The 25,123-nt window shown below is 42.4% G+C and overlaps 1 protein-coding gene across 3 annotated transcripts in view; it reads right to left on the bottom strand.

Moving 5' to 3' along the window:
* LOC146573854 (inter-alpha-trypsin inhibitor heavy chain H3-like) overlaps positions 1-25,123 on the bottom strand; it is a 39,414-nt gene that overhangs the window by 7,702 nt on the left and 6,589 nt on the right. The window contains exons 9-22 of one of the 3 annotated variants that reach the window (XM_085273288.1): positions 22,349-22,459; positions 22,116-22,244; positions 21,899-22,012; positions 21,648-21,816; positions 21,413-21,538; positions 21,112-21,293; positions 12,837-13,022; positions 12,577-12,716; positions 12,244-12,404; positions 11,904-11,930; positions 11,741-11,797; positions 10,545-10,681; positions 9,860-9,895; positions 7,574-9,718 (exon numbers count right to left, since the gene is read on the bottom strand). In XM_085273288.1, coding sequence (XP_085129414.1) covers positions 9,638-9,718; positions 9,860-9,895; positions 10,545-10,681; positions 11,741-11,797; positions 11,904-11,930; positions 12,244-12,404; positions 12,577-12,716; positions 12,837-13,022; positions 21,112-21,293; positions 21,413-21,538; positions 21,648-21,816; positions 21,899-22,012; positions 22,116-22,244; positions 22,349-22,459 — 1,656 coding nt within the window. In that variant the 3' untranslated portion in view covers positions 7,574-9,637. Of the gene's footprint in view, positions 1-7,573; positions 9,719-9,859; positions 9,896-10,544; positions 10,682-11,740; positions 11,798-11,903; positions 11,931-12,243; positions 12,405-12,576; positions 12,717-12,836; positions 13,023-21,111; positions 21,294-21,412; positions 21,539-21,626; positions 21,817-21,898; positions 22,013-22,115; positions 22,245-22,348; positions 22,460-25,123 lie in introns of those variants that run through there. The other 2 variants (XM_085273287.1, XM_085273289.1) reach the window with 2 other exon arrangements.

Below are 25,123 nucleotides of genomic sequence, written 5' to 3' on the forward strand. Positions count from 1 at the left end.
TAAAACACATTTCAAAACAGAAAATACAGCACCGGTGTGCTTTTAATCCACGTATTTACTATTCGGTTTAGACACTCTACCAGATCTGGTTCGGTACAAGTTGTCATCAGAGCGTACTTGGCATTTTGTAGGTGTTATCACCTGTTCTGACTGTTTTGTGCCATGTTGTGGTGGGTTGAGTTGAACTGTTTCATGTTTGTTGGTTTGTGTTTTATTAGGTTCAGTTTCATCCGCTCGTCGAGATGAGTCCAGTTCATCTTGTGTTGTAGCGAGCTTTTCGGGTTGAGGCTCGCTCACAGGCAGAAGATGTTGTCTGTTGCGCCTGTATTCTTTTCCACCCGACTCAACGACATATGAGCGAGGTTCAGCACATACTTTACTTACAACTCCAATCTTGTCATGTCCTCTCTGTGTTTGTAATCTCACCACCTCGTTTGGTGTTAATGGACTGAGCAGCTTGCTGGACTTGTCGTAGTGCTGTTTTTGAGTTTTACGCTTTTTTGTGAGTTGAGTTTTGATAGTGGTTGTCACTTTTGCTGTTGGTGTTAGCAGTTTTTTGCACACAGGAAGGGTTGACCGCGTTCGTCTTGATAGCAGCCTCTGTGCTGGTGAGCCAAGAATGTTGTCTCGTGGCGTGTTGCGTAGATGTAACAGGTTCAAATAGAAATCAGTTCCATCTCTTTTTGATGTTTCAAGGAGTCTTTTAGCACTCCGGACAGCTCTTTCACTGAGTCCATTTGACTGAGGGAACTCAGGGCTGCTTGTGACGTGTATGAACTCCCAGTGTGTGGCAAACTCACGAAAGGTCTGGCTGGTAAACTGGGTGCCATTGTCTGAGTACAGTTTCTGTGGTATCCCATGTACTGAGAAGTGGTGTTTGAGTTTGTTAATGACTGAGGCCGATGTTAGGTTTTCAAGTTTATCTATTTCAAACCATCCAGAATATGAATCCACGAGCACAAGGTAGTGGCGATTGTCCCATTCGAATAAGTCTGTGGCTGTGATGGACCAGGGAAGATCAGGAATTTGGTGTAGTTTCAGGGGTTGTTTTTGTTGGTGAGGCTTTAGACTGTTGCAAATGCTGCATGATTTGACTTTGTTCTCAATGTCAGAGTTTATTGTCAGCCAGAATACGCTGTCCCTTGCTCTCCTTTTTGTAGACTCCATGCCTGGATGTCCCTTGTGTAGTTCCTGCAGATAGGTTTCATGTAGTGATGCTGGAACGATGGCTCTGTTGCCTTTCATAATGACATTGTTGTCGATGATTAGTTCATCGTGGTAGCTGAAGAATGGTTTTATTTCTATAGGCACACTACTTGCTTGTTTTGGCCACCCCTGCTGGATGTAGCGAGCAAGTGTCTGTAGGGTAGCGTCCTTCGAGGTGTGTTCGGTGAGCTCTTGTAGGCGTTTTGGTGAGATGAGCTGAAGTGACATTACCTCGAAGTCGCGCCCCTCTTCCTTTAGAGGTTGCTCATCCAGCGTTGGTGTGCGAGAGAGTGTGTCTGCGATGTAAAGGTGTTTGCCTTTCTTGTACACCAGAGTCAAGTTGAACTTTTGTAATCGTAGCATCATGCGCTGTAGCCGTGCCGGGACTGTGTGGAAAGGTTTGTTTTGGATTGTGACCAAAGGCTGATGGTCAGTTTCAATCACCACTGGCTTTCCGTAGATGTAGTCGTAAAACCTGTAACATGCGAACACTACAGCTAGTAACTCCTTCTCTATCTGAGCGTACCTTCTCTCCGTTGGAGTTAAAGTTCTTGATGCATATGCCACAGGTTTGTCGTCCTGAAGGCATGCAGCCCCCAGACCATGCTGGGAAGCGTCACATGTGAGAGTCACTGGCTTGTGCATGTCATAGTATTGAAGTACTGGTGGGCTAGTGAGGCATGCTTTAAGTTTGTTGAAAGCATCCTGCTGATGTTGAGTCCAGCTCCACACCACATCCTTGTGAAGCAACTGACGAAGTGGTGCCGACAGTTCACTTAAGTTTGGGATGAACTTGCCCAGGTAGTTGATCATTCCCAGGAAACGTTGGAGAGACGTCTTGTCCTCTGGTGGTGGCATTTCATTGATCGCGGAGATTTTAGTTGGATCTGCTTTTAGTCCTTCGTCAGTGAATATGTGTCCCACGTAGCTCACTTCTTTAAGTCTGAACTTGCACTTTTTTGGATTCAGTTTGAGTTTTACTTGTCTGGCTCGCTCCAGAACCTTTTTTAAATTTTTGTCATGCTCCTCTATTCCTTTGCCTCCCACTATGATGTCATCCACTATCACTGCGCATGGATATCCCATGAATATTTGTTCCATGGCTCTCTGGAAGACTTCAGAAGCGGTGTTGATGCCAAAGGGCATCCTCAGGAATTTGAATCTGCCGAAAGGTGTTGCAAACGTAGTGAGAAGAGATGAGGCAGGATCTAGTTTGATTTGCCAGAAGGAGCTCTTTGCATCCAGAACTGAGAAGATGGTTGCTCCCGACATCTGAGCAGCTACTTCCTCCACAGTTCGCATGGGATGGTGAGGTCGCATTAGTGCCTTGTTCAGATCCCTTGGATCAATGCAGATACGAACATCATCTGTATTCTTTTTGTGTGTTGCGACCATGTTAGATACCCATTCCGTGGGCTCCTCCACTGGTTCAATTACTCCCAGGGCCTGCATTCTTTGAAGTTCCTCTTTAACTCTTTTCTGCATAGGAACAGGAACGCGTCTTGGAGGGTTGACGACAGGTGACACGTTTGGAGTGAGTTTCATTGAGTAAGTTATAGGTAAGTCACCGACTTCATCTTTAAACAGGTCTGTGTATTCATGAAACACTTTCTGCGCTAGTGTCTCATCCTGATCTGTGTCAACTTGGTAGACTTCCTTGCTGAAACTAACCAGTTTCATTCGCACGCTGTCCTTTAATCCGATGATGGGTTGCACATCGTGTTTTACAACTTGGAATTGCAGGTCATATAACTGTCCAGCTAGCTTGCACTTGAGAGTAACTGTGCCTGTGGTCTTGATCTTCGTGCCTCCGAAAGCAACAAGATTTACCTGTTTTTGTGACTTGAATAGGGTTTCGTTGTTGCCGATCTTTCTGTAAGTGTCTAGTGAGATTACGTTACATTTTGCCCCAGTGTCTACTTTTAGTTTGAGGGCCTTATCAGAAACTTTGACTGTGCAGTATCCTTCTTTGTTGTGATTGTTCTCACCCTCCATTGTTAGGTGCTCAATGCAAAATGTCTCATCACTGTCTGGGTCAGCATCCTCTGAAATTTGGTTCACTTGTTTGCCTCTGTGATGTGGTTTTGCTGATCTGCATTGTTTTTTGTAATGATTGTATTTTTTGCAGACGTGACACTGTTGTCCGAAAGCAGGACATTGCTCCCTTTTGGCTGGATGCGAACCGCCACAGTTTCTGCAATTTTGAATGTTCGTTAGAGGTTTATTTATTTTCCTTTTGAACTTGCCATGTTTAATCTGTACAGTGTCCACACTAGCAGATGTAATATGCTTTGGTGTAGAGAGGGCTTTGCTATGTTGATCTGTGAGCTCGCTTATTTGGCATATACGCACCGCCTTGGCAAGAGTGAGTTCCGTCTCTTTAAGAAGGGAACGTCTGACGCTGTCACTGGTTATACCACATACTAATCTGTCTCTGATTAACTCGTCTTGTAGTGCACCAAAGCTGCAGGTTCTGGCCATGTTCTTTAACGTGCTCACGTATGCTTCAATGGTTTCACCGGGTTTCTGTTGTCTTTTGTTAAAGTTATGCCTCTCCATTATGACATTGGTCTCTGGGTTGCAGATTTCCCTGAACTTTCTCTTTAGGCATGCGGGGTCTTCCCTCGATTCCGCGGCGACTTCTACTATGCCTTCAGCTGATATGACTGCGGGGGCATACGTGAATGATCGCTCTCTTTCAATGGCCTCTGGTCCCGCCAGATTGAGGAGTATATAGGCCTTAGTCTTAGCATTTTTGTCACTGTGGGCAGCGGCGATAAAGATGTCATATTCGCGCTCGAACTTACGCCAGTTTTCAGCGACGTTGCCGTCAAAGATGAGAGGATCTGGGCGCCGGAATCCGTCCGCCATGTTGTGCGGTGATTGCTTTTTTCGTCGTCCTTACCGGCTCCGCTTTTCTTCTTGGACTGTGCAGGCTTTCTAATATATCCCACTTCTGACACCATGTCGGTTTTGCTTATAATAACCAGTCCGCTGTAACTGTATGCCAGGCGTTTATTATCAGCCAACATGAACGTCCGTACACTCGTTTTTAGGAAGTACACATAACATCTAGAGAGAACCACAGCGACACCTGCTGAAACTCTCCGTAACGGCAGCAACAGGAGGCAGTATGGACAAACATAACATTGCTGTTATCTACAGCTTTCAAAAGTTAGTTCTGAATATTATGTCACTTATTTATGTGCAAATGTTTAATAATGAAGAACATTAAAACATTACTGTTGGCCACATGCCGGCAAAGTTATGTGACATTAGCGATGTTTGTACTTTTAGCGTTTACTTTGTTTTAAAGCCTATACTTTATACGCCGTTCGATAGTTGACCTTAATCTTACAGAGAATCTGACGATTTTGTGGATAATTAAAGTCAGTCATATATCCACAAACACAACAAGCTGAAAGTCAGTGAATGCTGCTCAGTTTGCGGTCCTGAATATCACGGCACAAGCAGGATTCACTACACTGTTAATGTTAGCTATGTTATATTGCTGCCTCTGTTCGGTGGTGTCGAGCCAAACGGACTTTAACGTGTGTTTGAACGAGCTGACGGTTTACTCGTTAAGCTGAAAGATATACATATATATATATATATATAAACCAACACCCAGCACGCCCCTGCGGGCGGTTTATCCTTCAAGCTCGGGTCCTCTACCAGAGGCCTGGGAGCTTGAGGGTCCTGCGCAGTATCTTAGCTGTTCCCAGGACTGCGCTCTTCTGGACAGAGATCTCCGATGTTATTCCCGGGATCTGCTGGAGCCACTCGCCTAGCTTGGGAGTCACCGCACCTAGTGCTCCGATTACCACGGGGACCACCGTTACCTTCACCCTCCACATCCTCTCGAATTCTTCTCTGAGCCCTTGGTATTTCTCCAGCTTCTCGTGTTCCTTCTTCCTGATATTGCTGTCATTCGGAACCGCTATATCGATCACTACGGCCGTCTTCTTCTGTTTGTCTACCACCACTATGTCCGGTTGGTTAGCCACCACCATTTTGTCCGTCTGTATCTGGAAGTCCCACAGGATCTTAGCTCGGTCATTCTCCACCACCCTTGGGGGCATCTCCCATTTTGACCTCGGGACTTCCAGGTTATACTCGGCACAGATGTTCCTGTACACTATGCCGGCCACTTGGTTATGGCGTTCCATGTATGCCTTGCCTGCTAGCATCTTGCACCCTGCTGTTATGTGCTGGATTGTCTCTGGGGCATCTTTACACAGCCTGCACTTGGGGTCTTGCCTGGTGTGATAGACCCCAGCCTCCATGGATCTTGTACTCAGAGCTTGTTCTTGTGCTGCCATGATTAGTGCCTCTGTGCTGTCTTTCAGTCCAACTTTGTCCAGCCACTGGTAGGATTTCTGGATATCAGCCACTGTGGTGCTGACACTCACCAGTCCCCGGCCCCCTTCCTTCCGCTTAGCGTACAGCCTCAGGGTGCTGGACTTGGGGTGAAACCCTCCATGCATGGTAAGGAGCTTTCTTGTCTTTATGTCAGTGGCTTCTATCTCCTCCTTTGGCCAGCCTATTACCCCAGCAGGGTACCTGATCACGGGCAGGGCGTACGTGTTGATGGCCCGGATCTTGTTTTTATCATTCAGCTGACTCCTCAGGACTTGCCTGACCCTCTGCAGGTACTTGGTGGTTGCAGCTTTTCTAGCGGCCTCTTCATGTTTCCCATTCGCCTGCGGGATCCCCAGGTACTTGTAACTGTCCTCTATGTCTGCAATGTTGCCTTCTGGTAGTTCAATCCCCTCAGTTCTGACTACCTTCCCTCTCTTTGTTACCATCCGACTACACTTCTCCAGTCCGAACGACATTCCAATGTCATTGCTGTATAGCCTGGTAGTGTGGATCAGTGAATCGATGTCTCGTTCACTCTTGGCATACAGCTTGATGTCATCCATGTACAGGAGGTGGCTGACAACTGAATCAGAATCAGAAACTTTATTGTCATTGTCATGAGAACAACGAAATTAAGAATGGTCCCCGATCATTGCATCATCCCTAGCAATATCAAAATATAAATAAAACAATAAAATTCAATAAATAAAATAGAATACTTAAAATACTAATAAGATATAACAGTAAAACATTCACATACATTCCCGCACACATGCTTCAGACCGTGCATAGATTAACACAAGAGTGGCGTGATGGACATTTTTTTGTAGTATTCAGATGTGTTATTGCAGTTGGATAACAGCTGTGTTTTGAGTCTATGCTCCGTTCCGTAGTCGGTATCCGTAGTCGGTATCCGTAGTCGGTATCCGTAGCCGGTATCCGTAGCCGGTATCCGTAGCCGGTATCCGTAGCCAGTCTTGTTAATGATCTCACTGAGGGGGTTCAGGCCTATGCAGAACAGCAGTGGGGACAGAGCATCTCCTTGGTAGATCCCGCACTTGATGGTGACTTGTGCTATGGGCTTGGAGTTGGCCTCTAGTGTTGTACGCCACATCCCCATTGAGTTCCTGATGAAGGCTCTTAGGGTCCCATTGATCTTGTACAATTCTAGGCATTCCAGTATCCAGCTGTGGGGCATTGAGTCATAGGCCTTCTTGTAATCAATCCAGGCAGTGCACAGGTTGGTCAGTCTGGTCTTGCAGTCTCGGCTGACTGTTCTGTCTACCAGTAGCTGGTGTTTTGCGCCTCTGGTATTCTTGCCAATTCCTTTCTGTGTCCCGCTCATGTATTGACCCATGTGCCTGTTCATCTTAGCCGATATGATGCCTGACAGGAGCTTCCATGTAGTACTGAGGCAGGTTATTGGTCGGTAGTTGGAGGGGACCGGTCCCTTCTTGGGGTCCTTGGGGATCAGGACCATCCGACCTTCGGTTAGCCATTCCGGATGTCTCTCGTTAACTAGCAGCTGGTTCATTTGTGCTGCCAGACGCTCGTGGAGTGCAGTCAGCTTCTTTAGCCAATAGGCGTGAACCATGTCGGGCCCTGGTGCTGTCCAACTCTTCATACTGGAGACCCTTTCTTGGATATCTGCCACTGTGATGGTTACTGGACCCTGTTCAGGGAGGTCGCTGTGGTCTGCCCTCAGATCCACTAGCCACTGAGCATTGCCGTTATGGGTTGTGTCCTTCTCCCATATGCTCTTCCAGTATTGCTCCGTCTCCAGTAGGGCTGAACGATTATGGAAAATAATCTAATTGCGATTTTTTGCCCCAATATTGCGATTGCGATGCGATATGCGATTATTTTTTAAGGTCTTTGTCTTCTGTATTATTAAACAAAGACAAGCAATACATCATATAGTATGGCCAATACTATATTACATTAATTTTAAACTGTTCTTTCCTGGAAGACAGACCTCTGTTATGATGACATGAGGTGATGCATGAATTGATGACTGACATTTTTATTTAACTTCTTCAATCACAACAGTATATTTGAACATACACAATAGTTAATTTTTAGCTTACAAACATCTGAGCATAAAGTGCTGACAAGGAACCCTGGTGTAAACATTAAAATGAAAGTCAGTACAATGTGCAGATTGCAGAAATATACATAAAAAAAATCAGTGGCTTTACCACACTCAGTTTTTCGACATCTGTGAACTACTAGACAGTCATTAAATTAAAAAATAATATTAAATAAATAAAACTAATAAATAAAAAATACACACATCTTACTGATCTCTGCAGTCAGTAACATTACACATAAAGTGCAAACATAATAGCAATTGTATAAACACACACACAAACACGCCTTTCAAATTTAAAGGCGTGAAATTGGACGGTCTAGTTCTGATTAGCGTCACCGCTGTCTCGGTGGAGTTTAATAAACTCGGCCGTCTGCTTCTTGCTATCTAAAATATAACCAGACACTGGTGTAAATTCTCGACTGTCTCATACTTCTGTTTAATAAGTTTTCTGTTTGACGTTTAGTCAGCTGTGTGAAAACCAAGGAGGAACCCACCCGGGGGATTAATAAAGTTTTATTTTATCTAATCTAATAACTTTAATCTCAGCCAAACCGATTTTTTCATACCGTATTTCTCACACTTACATGCTTCAGATCATGCAGTTTATAAATGATGATTTAATTTATTAAGGGAGACAAAGTTATCAAAGTTATTAAATCCATTTGGCTCCCTACTCTTTCCCTCCTAATCCTAATAACTGGTTGCACCACCCTTGGCAGCACAAACTGGAATCAAGCATTTGTAATAAGTGGCAATGAGTCTGAAATCACCTCGCATGTGGAGGAATTTGGCCCACTTTTCTGAATTATTTTCATTCAGCCACACTGGAGGGTTTTTGAGCATGATCGGCCTGTATTGCTTTTTTTTTTTGTTTGTTTGTTTGGGGTTTTTTGAGCCATTTGGACTTGCTAGTATGTTTCAGATCATTGTCCTGCTGCATAACCCAGGTGTGCTTGAGCTCCAGAGAATGAACTTTGTGATCTTCTGGATGAGTTGTTGATGGCTTCTGGGGTAATTTTGGTCAATTTCTGGATATTGGCTCTCGCCATGGTTCACTGGAGTCCCAAAGCTTTAGAAATAGTTTATAACCCTTTCCAAACTGATAGATGTCACTGACTTTATTTCCCAGCCATTTCTTCAGATTATGGCATGATAATGTCATAGTTTTGTTTAATCTTTCTGCCTGCTTCACTTTGTCAGACCAGTTATACTTTTAGCGATTCCCTGATTCAACAGGTTTGATAGTTATCACACTTGGATGTGGCTAGTGAAATTGAATACAGCTTTCCAACTAATGTTGTTAATTCATGATTTTACTTTTTCACATAAGGCCAAATAAGTTTGGTTTTTACATTAATAAATGAAATCCTCATTTAAAAATTGGATGTTGTATTTATTCTTTGTCTAATAATAAAATTGGTTTGATGATCTGAAACATTTAAGAGTGATAAATATGCCAAAAAAGAAATTAGGAAGAGGCAAGTACTTTTTCACAGCACTGCATAGCCTAGACCAGGTGTGTCAAACTCAAATACACGGTGGGCCAAAATTCAAAACTGGAACAAAGTCGCGAGCTAACGTTAATATTTATTGAAATATATTTATTCCTCCAGATATAAGAATGAATCTTTTCTTATGGACTCAAACACGTTTTGCTGAAAAACTGAATATGGAACAAGCAAAGCTTAATACTAAACAATATATATATTAGCTGTATAATACCAGTAGGCCAGCTCTAATAGTAATTTGGTGTGGCTTCGCGGGCCAAATGTAATTAGCCAGAGTTTGAAACCTATGGCCTAGACCCTAACATTAAAATTGCATGTAGTTTCTTATAAGCAGAGAGTAAATAAATACATTTTCAGTGGGCACCAGGGGGAGGGACAAGTGGGACAAGTGCAGCTGGAAGCGATAAACTTTACTGGAAGTATGGACTTAATTTTGGAAAAAGCTAGTAACACTACTGTAAGTTAGAAGCTATAAGTCATGTTGACCAGGGTCTATTTTTGAAAATTGTCCGCCTCTGTTTCTTACATTTGCAGAGCTTGAACTTCTTTTCTGTAAAAAGAAAATTGATAAATAGTTTCATGAACGTGTTTAGCAGGGTCAAAACATAAATGAATGACATATAAACAATGCACAGAATGAAGTATCAGCAAATGTGTCTACTTTCATAATTAGACACTGTGACATGAGTACCTTCATCGACCTGATGCCCACAGTTTCTTTGGTTTCCTGGAACACAGCACAGAATGACTGTAATGTTACTAAACAATTAAAAAGATGACTGTAAAAAGACAAGTATAAAAACTGCTTGTATCACCTACAACATGCAACGACACCTCTGCATTGAATTCTCAGAGCTTTATTTTAAACCATGTACCAATTATGCCAATCTGAAAAATTGGTGCTTTTGAAATATTTAATCTCAACTAAAATAACCTTCTCTACGTCTTGTAGAGGTTTTCCAGACACCGCGCTTCTAAAAGATTCTCAGATGTAAATGCAATAGTCACTCTCTGAGTTGTGACTCATGCTCTGTCCTGTATAAACTGAAGAAGTATTGTGCAATACTCAAGCGTATTTATTTTCAAAAATAAAAGCCTAACTCCAGACTACAAGTCTCTGCAAAAATGTGAAACCATGAAAGAAAACAAGACAAGAAACAAAGTTTGTAACGCTCACAATTTGAGTTACAGGTTAGAGTTATGTCTTCAAGTAACTATGTCACTTCTTTCAAAAGAAATGTTTAGATATGACACCACAGTTTTTCCCAATTTTACTCTATTAAGGAATAATGAAAAAAAAGTATGGACTGAAAAAGAAAACATTAAAACAGGAGTCTCTTTACATCCAAAAAGTGTACATAGCTTATTTAAGATACCTGTGTTAGAGCATCTCTCCTGGAAATAACCAGAGCGCCATAGGTCTGAGCTAGAAGACTGATGTAGACACAAGCAGACAGTAGCAGGACTCTCCACACCACAGGCATGTCTGGGAATGCAACAGCCTTTCCCGTGGCTGAAAACAAATGTGGAAGGAATTCTTAGCATTTGAGGAGTTTGTTCCTTCAGTGAGACTCCACCCACACTATGGTTGAAAAAGAGGAGGGTTACTCTGCTCCCACAACTGTTTACTAGAATATTGTCCTGTAAATTAGTGTGTGTGACTTCCTTAAAATAGTGTGTGCCAGGGACATTGGGAACACAAGGAAGCGAGTTAAAATTATCCAGTTCCAACTTGCCTATCCAGTGCCTGACTTGTGTGTGGGTGTGAAATTCATATTCTTTACGAAACTTTTACTTTTACAATACTTACTCACAGTTGTCTATTAAATATGGAAATATGACTCATGAAAAAAAGAAAGTAAATGTCAATAGCATGATGCTTGATAACAGCAAACATTTTAACCATGATTTTTAAGAAACTGCGGTTTTCACTTTTTAAGAATCATACGATTTTTAAAAAGTGTTTTCATATTGTGAAAAATCCTGTAAAACAAACTAAACTATAACTTTGATTTGGCGCTATATTAATAAAATTTGCTTGTTTTGAATTATGGGAGAGTTCAGGTAGAAGAAGGTGGAGGAATTATACTCTTAAAGTTATTTACAACAGACAGGCGGTTACATCAGAAAGTCATTTACAATGAAATGCATTCCCCACTTCTGTGTAATCCTTTATTGTAAATGTAAATGTTATTATGAAGTGATCAGACAAAAGAGGGTTTTCAGAGAATACTGTTATGTTCAATGTCTATGCCATATGTCAGAACAAGATCTTGAGTGTGATTACAGTGATGGGTGGGTTCTTTTACATTTTGCGGGAAGACAATTGATTCTAATAATAGGTTACATACATTTTTGAGGTTGTCATTTTTAGCATCTATTTAGGGAAATAAAATAAAAGAGGCCTATAAACCAGATAAAATATGATTAAATCCATTTGCAATCTGAAGAAAAACAAAATAAGAAAGAGTAATAAATATTGAAAAACAAGGCAATAAAGCAATAAAGATCCAGCTTGAAGATAGAAATTGAGTATAGATAACTCTATCTGAACTGTATATGGTGTACTTACCAAAATATTTGTAATACCATGAATACGACGCCCTGGGCGAATCATCATAATCATATTCTTGAACAGGGAGAATAAAATCCAAATCAACACGAATACAACAAATTGACTTTGTCCCATAAATCTTTTTTGTCATTTATCGTTGAAAAAAAAAAAAATCACTTACTCATTTTTTCAGCCTGCTGTCTTTGCTCTGTGAGAAAAAACAGACAGATAACAGTTTTAAACTGGAGCTCCAGCTTCTGCTTTTATACTTCACTAAAGGGGAATAATATGTGGAAAATGTAAACTCAGTCACCAGTTCTCTTTATGAATGAGCTGCAGCCATGCTTTGCTTTTGTGGTAAAGCTTGACTGCAGCCATTTCAAAGTGACACTTGACAAACACACACACACACACACACACACACACAGACCCCTCCGATTCATCAGTCAATATAGTTTTTGTCTCTTTAAGAAAAGCCAGTCCAGTGTTTTACATTTTTAAACTCTGTTTTCTCCAGGTACCTTCAGTCAGCTTGTCAGCAATAAGAGGGCTGCTTGTCGAGTCTTCGGTTTCGGGCTTGGTAACAACCATGGATGTGAGAGGGGTGACAAAGCTGTACTGCAGGGACATATCCAGGGCCTTGGCTGTTGTGTTGGCTTTCTCATCTGGTGTACCGCTCTTGCTGCCAGAAGGAAAATATATGTATTACTACAGGGAAATCTATAAAAGAACATCAAATGATTAAAATGAGCGTCCTGGTAAAAGAACAAGTGTCATCAAAGACTATATATCATACCATATTTCTTATGAGAACAATGTGCCTTAGCAGCCAAACTGAACTGATTTAAACTGACCTCTTGTCCAGTAACTGCTGGATAGTGAGGTAGGCCCACAACCGCTCGGTAAAATCTCCAAAGATGTACTCCTCGTCTGGGTAAAAAACATCCCAGTCTGCGGCACTCACTTGACCCTGGACTCTGAAGTCTTCTTCGAGCTTCAGGAGAAACAAAAGATAAAATCCATATGAACCAGAGTAAAACAAATAAATATAGGCTATGTCTACTCAATGTCTCAATGTTTCTGCCATTTTTTGTGTTTTTCTTTTTTTCCTCACCCCCTGTCCAACCACTTCCACCAGGAAGTTGTCAAGGTTGTCGTCAATTAAATGGCCAGCCACAACAATCTCTGTGCCATTAAACAAGTAGCTAAAGTGGCTGGTGGTCAGAGAATCCACTGCATTGTCAGGATAGTGCATGTCCACCTCTAAAAGTAGAGGGCTGGCCACTTCATCGTAGAAACCCTGAAATAAAAGCATACACACACTTTATCACTTTTGCTTATTCCAATTTTCTGTTATAAATTTAGCATGAAATATTGACTACATAATTCATAGGAATATGGCATAACTGCAGTGCTTTAAATGAAGATGTACCAAACATAAAATCAAAGAAAAAATGACAATGTTTGTCTGGCGCCAGAAATCGAACCCACAGAAGGGGGGCCTGAAAGCAGAAGGTTCAGCCTCCCATTCTACTTTAAAATAACCTAGGAACCACAAGTAAGAGAGCTCTAAGTGCCCTACTGAGGTGCTAAATTACTATGAGGTCTTTAAGAGAAGGCGGGGCCTGAGTATTTAAGAGCTTGTATGTGATGTAACAGGGAGCCAATAAAGAGAAGCCAGTCCCAGAGAAATATACTCTCTCTTTTTAGTCAGTACTCTCACTGCAACATTTTGGATCAACTGAAGTCTTTTAGAGAATTTTTTAGAAGTTAGAAATGCATGAACTAGTTTTTCAACATTATTCTGAAACAGGATTTTTGAAATTTCAGAATCAGAATCAGAATGGGGTTTATTGCCAAATGTTGAGCAGGTTTACAACATTAGGAAATTGCTGCGGTGCTTCAGTGCAAACATGCTGTCATAAATAGCACTTAAATAGACATGGAAAAAAATAAAAGTAGGGATAAGAATTAAAAGTGCTACGTGGAAAGATATGTGCAAGAGATATACATGAGATATATACATGAGAATAAGAATTAAGAGTGCTACGTTGAAAGATATATACATGAGTGCAGGTGGTGATCAGTGCCAAACATAGAATGATGCAGTGACACAGCGTAGGGTCATGTGTTAGTGGCGGGTACAGTCATATGGTTATTGTTCATGTGTCCAACAGCAGAGGGGAAGAAACTGTTCTTATGGCGAGAGGTTCTGGTGCGAATGGACCGGAGCCTCCTGCCTGAGGGGAGCAGGTCAAACAGACTGTGTCCAGGGTGAGAAGGGTCAGCTGAGATCCGAGCTGCACGCCGCAATGTCCTGGAGGTGTACAGGTCCTGCAAAGATGGGAGTCTGCAGCCAATCACCTTCTCAGCAGAGCGCACAACACGCTGCAGTCTCTGTTTGTCCCTGATAGTGGCTCCAGCGTACCACACGGTGATGGAGGAGGTGAGGATGGACTCGATGATTGCAGTGTAGAATTGTATCATCGTCCGTGTTGGCAGGTTGAATTTCTTCAGCTGCCTCAGGAAGTACATCCTCTGCTGGGCTTTCTTGATGACGGAGGTGATGGTGGGCTCCCACTTCAGGTCCTGGGTGATGGTGGTACCCAGGAAGCGGAATGAGTCCACAGAGGTGATGGGGGTGTCAGTCAGGATGATGGGGGGGAGTGGGGCTGTGTGCTTCCTGAAGTCCACAATAATCTCCACTGTCTTCTGGGCATTCAGCACCAGGTTGTTGTGGCTGCACCAGGACACCAGACGTTCAACCTCCCTCCTGTAGGCAGACTCGTCCCCGTCCGAGATGAGTCCAATAACGGTGGTGTCATCTGCAAACTTGATTAGCTTGACAGACTGGTGGGTGGAGGTGCAGCAGTTGGTGTACAGGGAGAAGAGCAGAGGAGAAAGAACACAGCCCTGAGGGGAGCCGGTGCTGATGGTCCGGGAGTCCGAGACATTCTTTCCCAGCCTCACATGCTGCTTCCTGTCCGTCAGGAAGTCAGTGATCCACCGGCAGATGGGATCAGGCACATTCATCTGGGAAAGCTTGTCTCGGAGATGGTCTGGAAGGATGGTGTTGAAGGCAGAGCTGAAGTCCACAAACAGGATCCTGGCGTAGGTTCCTGGGGAGTCCAGATGCTGCAGGATGAAGTGTAGGGCCATGTTGATGGCGTCGTCTACAGACCTGTTGGCTCTATATGCAAACTGCAGGGGGTCCAGGAGGGGGGCCGTGAGGGTCCTGAGATGGGAGAGAACTAGGCGCTCAAAAGACTTCATGACCACAGATGTCAGAGCCACGGGTCTGTAGTCATTTAGTCCAGTGATCCTAGGTTTCTTGGGGACAGGGATTATGGTGGAGGACTTGAAGCAGGCAGGCACATGACATGCCTGCAGTGAGGAGTTGAAAATGCCAGAAAACACTGGGGCCAGCTCGTTTGCACAGTGTCTGAGGGTGGCAGGAGACACACCGTCTGGGCCGGGAGCTTTCCGAGCATTCAGGTTCTTAAACTGCTTCCTCACATCTGCTTCATGAATATGAAGAGTTGTGGTGGGAGGAGGTGGTGTGAAATCCTCTTTTGTGTGGGGTGAGGAGGGGGGTGTTGTAGGTGAACGGTTTGAAGGTGGTGATGGCTCTATGTAGGGGGGAGAGGTGGGGGAATTAGTGTCCAAAGTGTCTCTATTGTTGGGGCCGTTGGAGGTGTGAAGGCTGCCTGATGGCTCGTCAAAACGGCAGTAGAAGTCGTTAAGGGTGTTGGCTAAGAGCAAGTCATCAGTGGAGTGGGGGGTTTTAGGCTTGTAGTTTGTGATATTCCTAAAACCTTTCCACACAGAGGCCGAGTCATTCTCTGAGATCTGCTGCTGCATTTTCTCAGAGTGCTGATGTTTAGCAATGTCCACTTCTTTAGTGAACCTGTACTTGGCCTCTCTGTAGCAGTCCCTGTCTCCGCTTCTGAACGCCTTTCTCTTTTCCAGCCACCGCTTTTTGAGTTTAGGAGTAAACCAGGGTTTGTCATTGTTATAACTCACCCTGGCACAATGCTGTCCTCACAGAAGTGGATATAGGAGGTGACAGTGTCCGTAAACTCGTCCAAGCTGTTAGAAGCAGCCTTCAATGTGTCCCAGTCTGTGGTCTCCAAACACGTGCGAAGCTCCTCCACAGCCTCGTTGCTCCACAGTTTTTTAGTCCACCCTGAACCACCCTGATAACGACTGTGTTTAGATTGTTCCTTCCCATTCCATGCAAGGCCACCTGGGTTGGCTGGAAATGGTAAATGGCCTGTATTTATATAGCGCTTTACTAGTCCCTAAGGACCCCAAAGCGCTTTACATATCCAGTCATCCACACATTCACACACTGGTGATAGCAAGCTACATTGTAGCCACAGCCACCCTGGGGCGCACTGACAGAGGCGAGGCTGCCAGACACTGGCGCCACCGGGCCCTCTGACCACCACCAGTAGGCAACGGGTGAAGTGTCTTGCCCAAGGACACAACGACCGAGACTGGCCAAGCCGGGGCTCGAACCGGCAACCTTCCGATTACAAGGCGAACGCCCAACTCTTGAGCCACGATCGCCCCCAAGAAGACTGTTTACTTAGCCTAGCAGGGCGAAGGACACTGTCTCAGCTGAACTCTGGACACGCACACACATACATATACACTGATATGCACACACTCATCCCTCCTCTCTTTCCAAACGCCTTCGATGCTTGTTCCCTCCTGGGAACACGGCGGATCTGAATGGTAGCGCTGGGCAGTGTGGAGATACAGAAATTCTTTTATTGCTGCCATATAATCTGCATCATTATAATTGCATTAATAACATTCTTTACAGCATTATTTCATGAAATAATATTTCTCACAGTATTGATACTGCATTACATTTGTTTATTGAAGATGTCCATTTGAGGATCCTTCCATTATGTTAACTTTTATTACAAGTACGGTTAGAAGTATTTTATACACATTGCATATCTGTGCTTATTTTGAGTTGATGTTCAGTTCATTAAGGGTCTTAAGCTTCACTGGCGTGACTGTCCAGGTGATACATGCTGAGGGAAACTAGAACATAGAAGGATAACTGCAATGCATGCTTACAGTACATATAATACATATAATCTAGGAATGTGTCCGGCCTGAGGCCTCAACTCATTTGGTGTCTTACTATATTTTATTCTACTTGGTAATAGATGATCAGAGTCAATAATTAGCCTCAGAGACCCTGAGGGCTTGAAGTTTATTACCTTGTATGGAAGGTATTATAGAAAAGAGAAGTTCTATGTCTGCTTATAGCTATTAAAGATGTACGATTAACTGTGACTAATGTCTGGAACCTATTTTAATCTGTCATTGACGCCATGGGGGGGCGTGTACCCCACTGCTTTATAAGTAGCCAAAACATGCATTTTGGTCAGAAGACATATGTTGATGTTTTCTCCGGGCTGTTAATAAACTCATCGGTTGATTGCACTTTTCTGGGGCCTCCGTGGTTTGTGACACTGCTCTACATTGATTGATTTCGCGACAGCAGGATGGCTGCTGCGTTTGCTTCGGATTACTCCTCACCCCCGACCCTGTGGCTTGTCACGTGTTCCATAATGTTGTGCTGTGGACATTTGTGCTTTTTTTCCCCAATTCAATTCAATTTTATTTATATATCCTGGTCAAAAGTGACTCCAAGGTTCCTCACAGCGTTACTGGAGGCCACGGTAATGCCATCCAGAGTAAGAATCTGGTTAGATACCATATTTCTAAGCTTTTCAGGGCCGAGTACAATAACCTCAGTTTTATCTGAATTAAGAAGCAGAAAGTTAGCAGCCATCCAGGTCTTTATGTCTTTAAGACATTCCTGCAGTTTAACTAATTGGTGTGTGTTATCTGGCTTCATGGACAGATAGAGCTGGGTGTCATCTGCATAGCAGTGAAAATGTATGCTATGTCTTCTAATGATACTGCCTAAGGGAAGCATGTATAATATAAACAGAATTGGTCCTAGCACTGAACCCTGTGGAACTCCTCAGTGTGTGAAGAGGACTCTCCATTTACATGTACAAATTGGAGTCTATTAGATAGATATGATACAAACCACTGCAGTGCAGTACCTGTAATACCTACAGCATGTTCTAATCGCTCTAATAGGATATTATGGTCGACAGTATCGAATGCTGCACTAAGGTCTAGCAGGACAAGCACAGAGATGAGTCCACTGTCAGAGGCCATAAGAAGATCTTTTGTAACCTTCACTAAAGCTGTTTCTGTGCTGTGCTGAGCTCTGAAACCTGACTGAAACTCTTCAAATAAACCATTCCTCTGCAGATGATCTGTTAGCTGTCTGACAACTACTCTTTCAAGGATTTTCGATATGAAAGGAAAGTTGGAGATTGGCCTATGATTAGCTAAGACTGCTGGGTCTAGAGATGGCTTTTTGAGTAAAGGTTTAACTACAGCCAGCTTGAAGGCCTGTGGTACATAGCCGATTATGTGCCGGGGTGGCTGTAGCTCAGGTGGCAGAGCAGGTCAGCCACTAATCAGAAGGTCGGTGGTTCGATCCCAGGCTGCATGCCAAATATCCTTGGGCAAGATACTAACCCCATGTTTGCCTACTGGTGGTGGTCAGAGGGCCCGGTGGCGCCTGTGTCCGTCAGCCTCGCCTCTGTCAGTGCGCCCCAGGGCAGCTGTGGCTACAATGTAGCTTGCTATCGCCAGTGTGTGAATGTGTGTGAGAATGGGTGAATGACTGAATGTAGTGTAAAGCGCTTTGGGGTCCTATGGACTAGAAAAGCGCTATACAAATGCAGGCCATTTACCATTTACCATTATTAGAGATAGGTTGATCATATTTAAGATCGAAGAATTAATTAATGGCAGGACTTCTTTGAGCAGTTTTGTAGGAATGGGGTCTAAAAGACACATTGATGGTTTGGAGGAAGTAATTATTGAAGTTAACTCAGAAAGATCAACTGGAGAAAAAGAGTCTAACTTAACATCGATGGTACTAAGAATAGCTGTAGATAATATTACATCTGTGGGATGATTACTGGTAATTTTTTCTCTAATGATAAAAATTTTATTTGTGAAGAAGTTCATGAAGTCATTACTAGTTAACGTTAAAGGGATGGTTGGCTCAAAAGAGCTGACTTTTTGTCAGCCTGGCTACAGTGCTGAAGAGAAACCTGGGGTTGTTCTTATTTTCTTCAATCAGTGACGAATAGTAAGATGTTCTGGCTTTGCGGAGGGCTTTCTTATAAAGCAACAAACTATTTCTCCAGGCTAAATGATGATACTCTAAATTTGTGACACGCCATTTCCTCTCCAGATTACGAGTCATCTGCTTTAGGGTACGTATTTGAGAATTATACCACGGAGTCAGGTACTTCTGATTAGAGACCTTAGTTTTCACAGGAGCTACAGTATCCAGAGTCGTACGTAGTGAGGAGGTAAAATTATTAACAAGATAATCGACCTCTGTTGGAGTAGTATTCAGATAGCTGCTCTGCTCTATGTTGGTACAGGGCATTGAAGATGATAACAGTGGGTGGATTATATTCTTAAACTTAGTTACAGCGCTTTCAGAAAGACATCCACTTTGATAAAGTCTACTCTCCACCGCTGTGTAATCAATTATTGTAAATGTAAATGTTATCAGGAAATGATCAGACAGGAGAGGGTTTTCAGGAAACACTGTTAAATGTTCCGCTTCTATGCCATATGTTAAAACAAGATCTAGAGTGTGATTAAAGTGGTGGGTGGGTTCTTTTACAATGAGAGAAGCCAATTGAGTCTAATAACAGATTAAATGCCATGTTGAGGCTGTCATTTTTAGCATCTACATGGATGTTAAAATCACCCACAATAATTATTTTATCTGAGCTCAGAACTAAATTAGATATAAAGTCTGAGAAATCAGACAGAAACTCCGTGTAAGGCCCAGGTGGACGATAGATGATAACAAGTAAGACTGGTTTCTGAGTTTTACAGCTGGGGTGGACAATGTTAAGCATCAGGCTTTCAAATGAATTAAAAGTCTGTCTTGGTCTTTCATTAATTAATAGGGTGGTGTGAAAAATTGCTGCCACACCGCCCCCTCGGCCTGTGCTTCGAGATTTCTGGTAGTTAGAATGACTCGGGGGTGTTGATTCATTTAAACTAACATAATCATCTTGCTGCAACCAGGTTTCTGTAAGGCAGAGTAAATCAATTTGTTGATCAATTATTAAGTCACTTGGAGGAGAGAGACCTAATATTTAATAATCTACATTTCACTGTTTTACTCTTTGGTTCAGATGTGGATACTGTATTGTTCTTTCTTTGTAATTGTTTATGTTTAAGTTGTTTGTTGCTGGTTTTTAGTTTGTTTTTTGCCTTTTTGGGAGCTGACACAGTCTCTATGGAGACGGGTTTTTGGGGGGGGTAGCAGGAGGAGAGAAGCTGCAGAGAGGCGTGTAAGACTGCAACTCTGCTTCCTGGTCCCTTGTGCAGAGGAGTTTTTTTGTTTCCTGTTCTCATGCTGTCCTCCCAGGAGCCCAGCATGAGTGGAGGTCTCTTTTTTTCCCTCTTGTACTTTCCCATTGTAGTGTATATTTCAGTGTTTTTTCTGTAACGCTACCGATCTCCGACCTGTATCCCCATGTGATGCTATTTCACAGCAGGGCAACCTGCACGTGGCGAATAAAGCCTTGATTGATTGATTGATTGATTGATTGACTGATTGATATGAGTGCTTGTGTATAAATACACAAACAATACACATATGCTTTCAATTGTATAATTTAAGTGATCTAGATAGCTCTGTTTTGGAAGTTCAGTTAATGCTAGAAATGCGCATTAGAATTTGTATGTGCTTTTTGTAGTTTGTACGTGTTTTGTCTCTGGGGCCACCGCATATATTTATATATAAACATATATAAATAAACCCACTTTTTTATATTAGTAATTCCTTTTGTGCATAATTTTATATTATTGTTAATAATAAATTAATTAAAGCAACAAAACAACCTGAAGAGCCGGTTCGGAGCTGAAAGAGCCAACTCTTTTTAGTGAGTCAAGCCAAAAGAGCCAGTTCTCTAAAAAGAGCCGGAAATCCCATCACTGCTGCTGCTCTGTACAAGCTGCTGGGGGGCTGTTAACGATGGCCAAGCTATCGTTGCCCACATGGACTACAGGGCTCTGGCTAGCTGCAGGATTTTCAAGGGTCTGGAGCTGGGATTCCAACTCAGTGATTCTGGTTTCCAAAGCTACAAACAGGCTGCATTTATTCTAATTATAATTTGCAGGTGATTTAGCAGAAAGTATGTTTGGATAAAGCACACGAGGTTACACTGTGGAAGAAGTTATTATCTAAAGGTTTCTAAATAAGGGAGCTACACAGATTAGTGTGGAAGAGGAACTCGCACCTGGAGCTGAGCAGCAGCATCTGAAGCTTCAAAGATTCTGCGGGCCAGGCCTTTGTTTTGTTTGCTCATCACATCCAGGAAGGAATAATCCACATCATTTCCAAATCCAAGGCAGTACAGAGACATTTTTCCCCCAATAGCTGTACGCACATTCTCCTGGATCTTGCCAGTGTTGCGCTCTCCTAAAAATGCATGCATGCAACACACAATGATAAAAATGCTAAACGCAATGTAATGTTAAATGTTAAATGCTGAACAAACATAATCTAGCCTATGGTATGTTTGCACTCTACATACTTACCCTCATTTGGCATTCCATCAGTCAGTAATATAATCATATCAGCACTTCTCTCTGGTAGCCTCTCCATCTGTCTGTCTTTGACCAGCATGTGTACAGCAGTCAACACTGCATCATTAATATTGGTTGCTAAAAGAAAAACACAATTCATGTTTTAAAATGCATAAACTATTAATGTTTTTGTGCTGTTAGGTGTTTGTTTTTTTGTTTTGTTTACTTGTTTTTTTGTATTTCTTACTTCCTCTGCTACGCATTCTTTTGATGTAATTCATGGCTTCATTTATGTTTTCCTTTGTTGCTTTGGTAAGTGAATCCTTCCAGGTTTCAATAACAGAATCAAACAGGATGATGGCAAAGTGGTCGTCTTCATGGACTTGTTGAAGAATGGCCAGCATAGCTTCTCTTGTCTACAAAGAGTCAGAGGATGACGTGTGTCCACATGAACTTTGACATATTAGAAGCACATCAGGGGTCAGAACAACTTCTTACCTGCTCCATCTTTCTTCCACTCATTGATCCACTTATGTCAATTACAAAGACCACATTCTTTGGGAGTTTGGGTAATTCAGGAGCAAAGAAGTGCACAAAGTATCCATTTACAATCTGAAGAAGAGACAGATTCCAAAAAGTAATGAATTTTAAAACAATGGTGTAATAAATCACTTTTTCAATTTGATCTTATTCAGTACTTGAAGCTTTCACTGACCTGTATGTCCCCAAGGTTCTTCTCTCGCTTCACATCATAGCTGACAATAAAATCTCCATCAATAAGTGTTCCATCACAACCTGGACACTTCCTCTGCTGCTCCATGGTTGGTGAGAAGGAGATGTGTGCCTGAAAAGGGAATAATACATACACAATTATGATCCCAACTGAGATTCAACCGTGCAATAAAATGCAGCACAATAATCAGAAGGTTTATTATTGTATGAAGGTACCTTTCTGTCTGTGACAGTTTTCTCCACCAGAGGGAGCAGCTCATTCGAGAGGAAGGTTGCATGGGCGTCAACATAAGAAATGCCCTGAGGCTCATAGATGTTTGTCACAATCTGTTTCCACAAAGGCAAACATGGAGACAAGAGATCATTTCTAATGTAAATCAGGAAATCACCCTATGGGGGTTAAAATGTCTTAATGCAGGGGTCACCAACCTTTTTGAAAGTGAGAGCTACTTCTTGGGTAGCGATTAATGTGAAGGGCTACCAGTTTGACACACACTTCTCAAATAACAAATTTCCTCAGTTTAACTTAATTATGTGTTATCATTAATAATTAATGATATTCATCTATGTACAGACACTAATTATGTTAATTATTTTTCACCATAATTATAAAGAATGCAAGTAGGAAACAAGGTAGGAAACATAAATATCAATATGCAACGCTTTATTTCTATATGTCTCTGCAAGTATTTACATTTTGAAGTGATCACTTCTACAACATTTTCACTTACCACTAACAAATTTTAACAAATCATGCACTGTTACATACATTATTTTTGTATGTATGTAACATACAAAAAATCAACTTTCAAATTTTACAGAACTTTTCACCAAATTGGCAGCATTTTAAAGCAAATTGTCACATGTTACACTTAACAAACACATTTGTTTTTCAATAATTAAATTCAACTTTGACATGACACTGTAATGTTGCCACTGAGAACATCTAATATGGCTTTCTTTGTCTGTTAGTGGGAAACCTGGCATTGCATGCTGTTCACCAGTGTGTTGTAATCTGGGGTATAACTTGACACTGCAACTCTGAGTGAGTCTTGCAGATGTGCATCGGAGAGGCGTGTTCTGTGTTTGTTCTTGATGAAGTTCATGTCAGAAAAGGCTGATTCACAAAGATAGGTTGAACCAAACAGGTTGGCAACCTTCATAGCTGCTGTGCACACACCACTGTACTTTTCTGTGTCAACAAGGCACCAAAAGTTTGGTGCACCCAGATAGGCTTTGAGGTGGACGTCATTTTGCAATGTTACAATTTCGATTTCCACCTGTCCAGCATCCAAGCTGAACATTGAACTTAGTTGCTCAGCAATGCATGTTGTGTCCACATTCATGAAAGGATTGGAAACAAATGAGACACATGGCTCAAGCTGATCAAGGTCACAAAACCTGTTCTCAAACTCTTGACCAAGTCGGTTTATGACTTGAGTGTACTTTTCTGCAACTTTGTCAAAAGTCTCAGATGCAGAAGCATTGTCTTTCAGCACCATCTGCACAGAGGGAAAGTGCAGCACCTTTTTTCTCTGTAAATGCACAGAGAAAATGTTCATCTGGGCTTTAAATCCATTTAAAGCACTTATCATGTCAGCAACAGTCTTACCTTTGCCTTGCAGCTCACAGTTCAAATGGTTCAGTTTCCCAGTAAGGTCTGTTAAAAACGCAAGGTCAAGTGTCCACTCAGTGTCCTCCAGCAGAGATGTGTCTTCCCCTTTGGATTGCATGAACTCCTTGATTTCACCCAAAAGTGACAAAAAACGAAGCAAAATCCGTCCCCTGCTGAGCCATCGGATTTCCGTATGTAGTAGCAGGTCACCATATTCAGCTGACAGCTCCTCCAATAGCACCTTGAATGTTCTGTGCTGTTTAGCTCTGGAGCGGATGCTGTTTATGATCTTCACGACGGGAGTCATGACGTGCTCGAAGCCGATCACCTTTGCGCATAACGCCTGCTGGTGAATGATGCAGTGGTAATGCATGAAGTTTGGGAACTCTGTGTCACCTTTACAGTGAGCGATGAATCCCGTATGTCGGCCGATCATAGCAGGAGCCCCGTCGGTAGTCACTGATACCAGCTTTTCCAACGGTACCTTTTTCTTCGCGAAAAACTCCTTCACCGCGTTATAGATGTCAACTCCCTTCGTAGTTGTCTTTAGCGGCAGTAGTGTCAGAAGTTCTTCTTTTGTGGAGAAACCATCAAATACCATCCGGATAAAGACCATCAGCTGTGCTGTACTGCTGCTGTCGACGGACTCGTCACACTGGATGCTAAACCAACTGCACTTTGCCAGATCCTGATCCAACTGATCGGCCAAGTTCCCGGACATAGCCGACACTCTTCTAACAATTGTAGTTGCCCCCAGCTGGACATCAGAGAGAGTGGAGATTACATCGTTTCCATATTTCTCGTCTTTAAGCACAGTTTTTGCAATTATCATCATTGCTTCTTTGAAATACTCCCAGTCTAAAAATGCCTTCTTTTTCTTAATCATGAAATGTGTAGCTCTAAATGAGGCTTCGGTTGCTTTTTGAGAGTTTTTCACCGGTCTCGTGAAAAAAGACTGCTGTTTGCTCAAACCTGCCTTTAATTCGCGGGCCTTTTCCGCTCGCAGTGTGCTGCCCTTTGGGTAGTTAGCATGGTAGCTTGTGTGACACGTTCGGAAATGTCTCTCCACGTTGTGCCGCTTTGCTGTTGCCACAGTTGCCCCGCAAATGAGACACACGCATGAATCTTTCACAGTGGTAAAAAAGAACTCTTCCTCCCATTAACTGTGAAAATTATGTTTTCTTCCTTTTTTCCGCCATGTTTTCCTCATCTCCTCACCTTTGCCTTTGCTGGTCTTCACGGCAACTGTTTCCGTGGAGACCAGCTAGCACTATAAATATTAGATCATGATCTAATATTTAATAATAAACATTTTTTATATATTATCTCTAACAAATTAACACCAATGCAATTGTGATTAAAAAAAAAATAGCAAG

This window comes from Mchenga conophoros, linkage group LG5 (assembly GCF_057382185.1).
Source record: "Mchenga conophoros isolate Kocher_MC1m ecotype Shallow Benthic linkage group LG5, M_conophoros_male_GT1.1, whole genome shotgun sequence".
NCBI lineage: Eukaryota > Metazoa > Chordata > Actinopteri > Cichliformes > Cichlidae > Mchenga > Mchenga conophoros.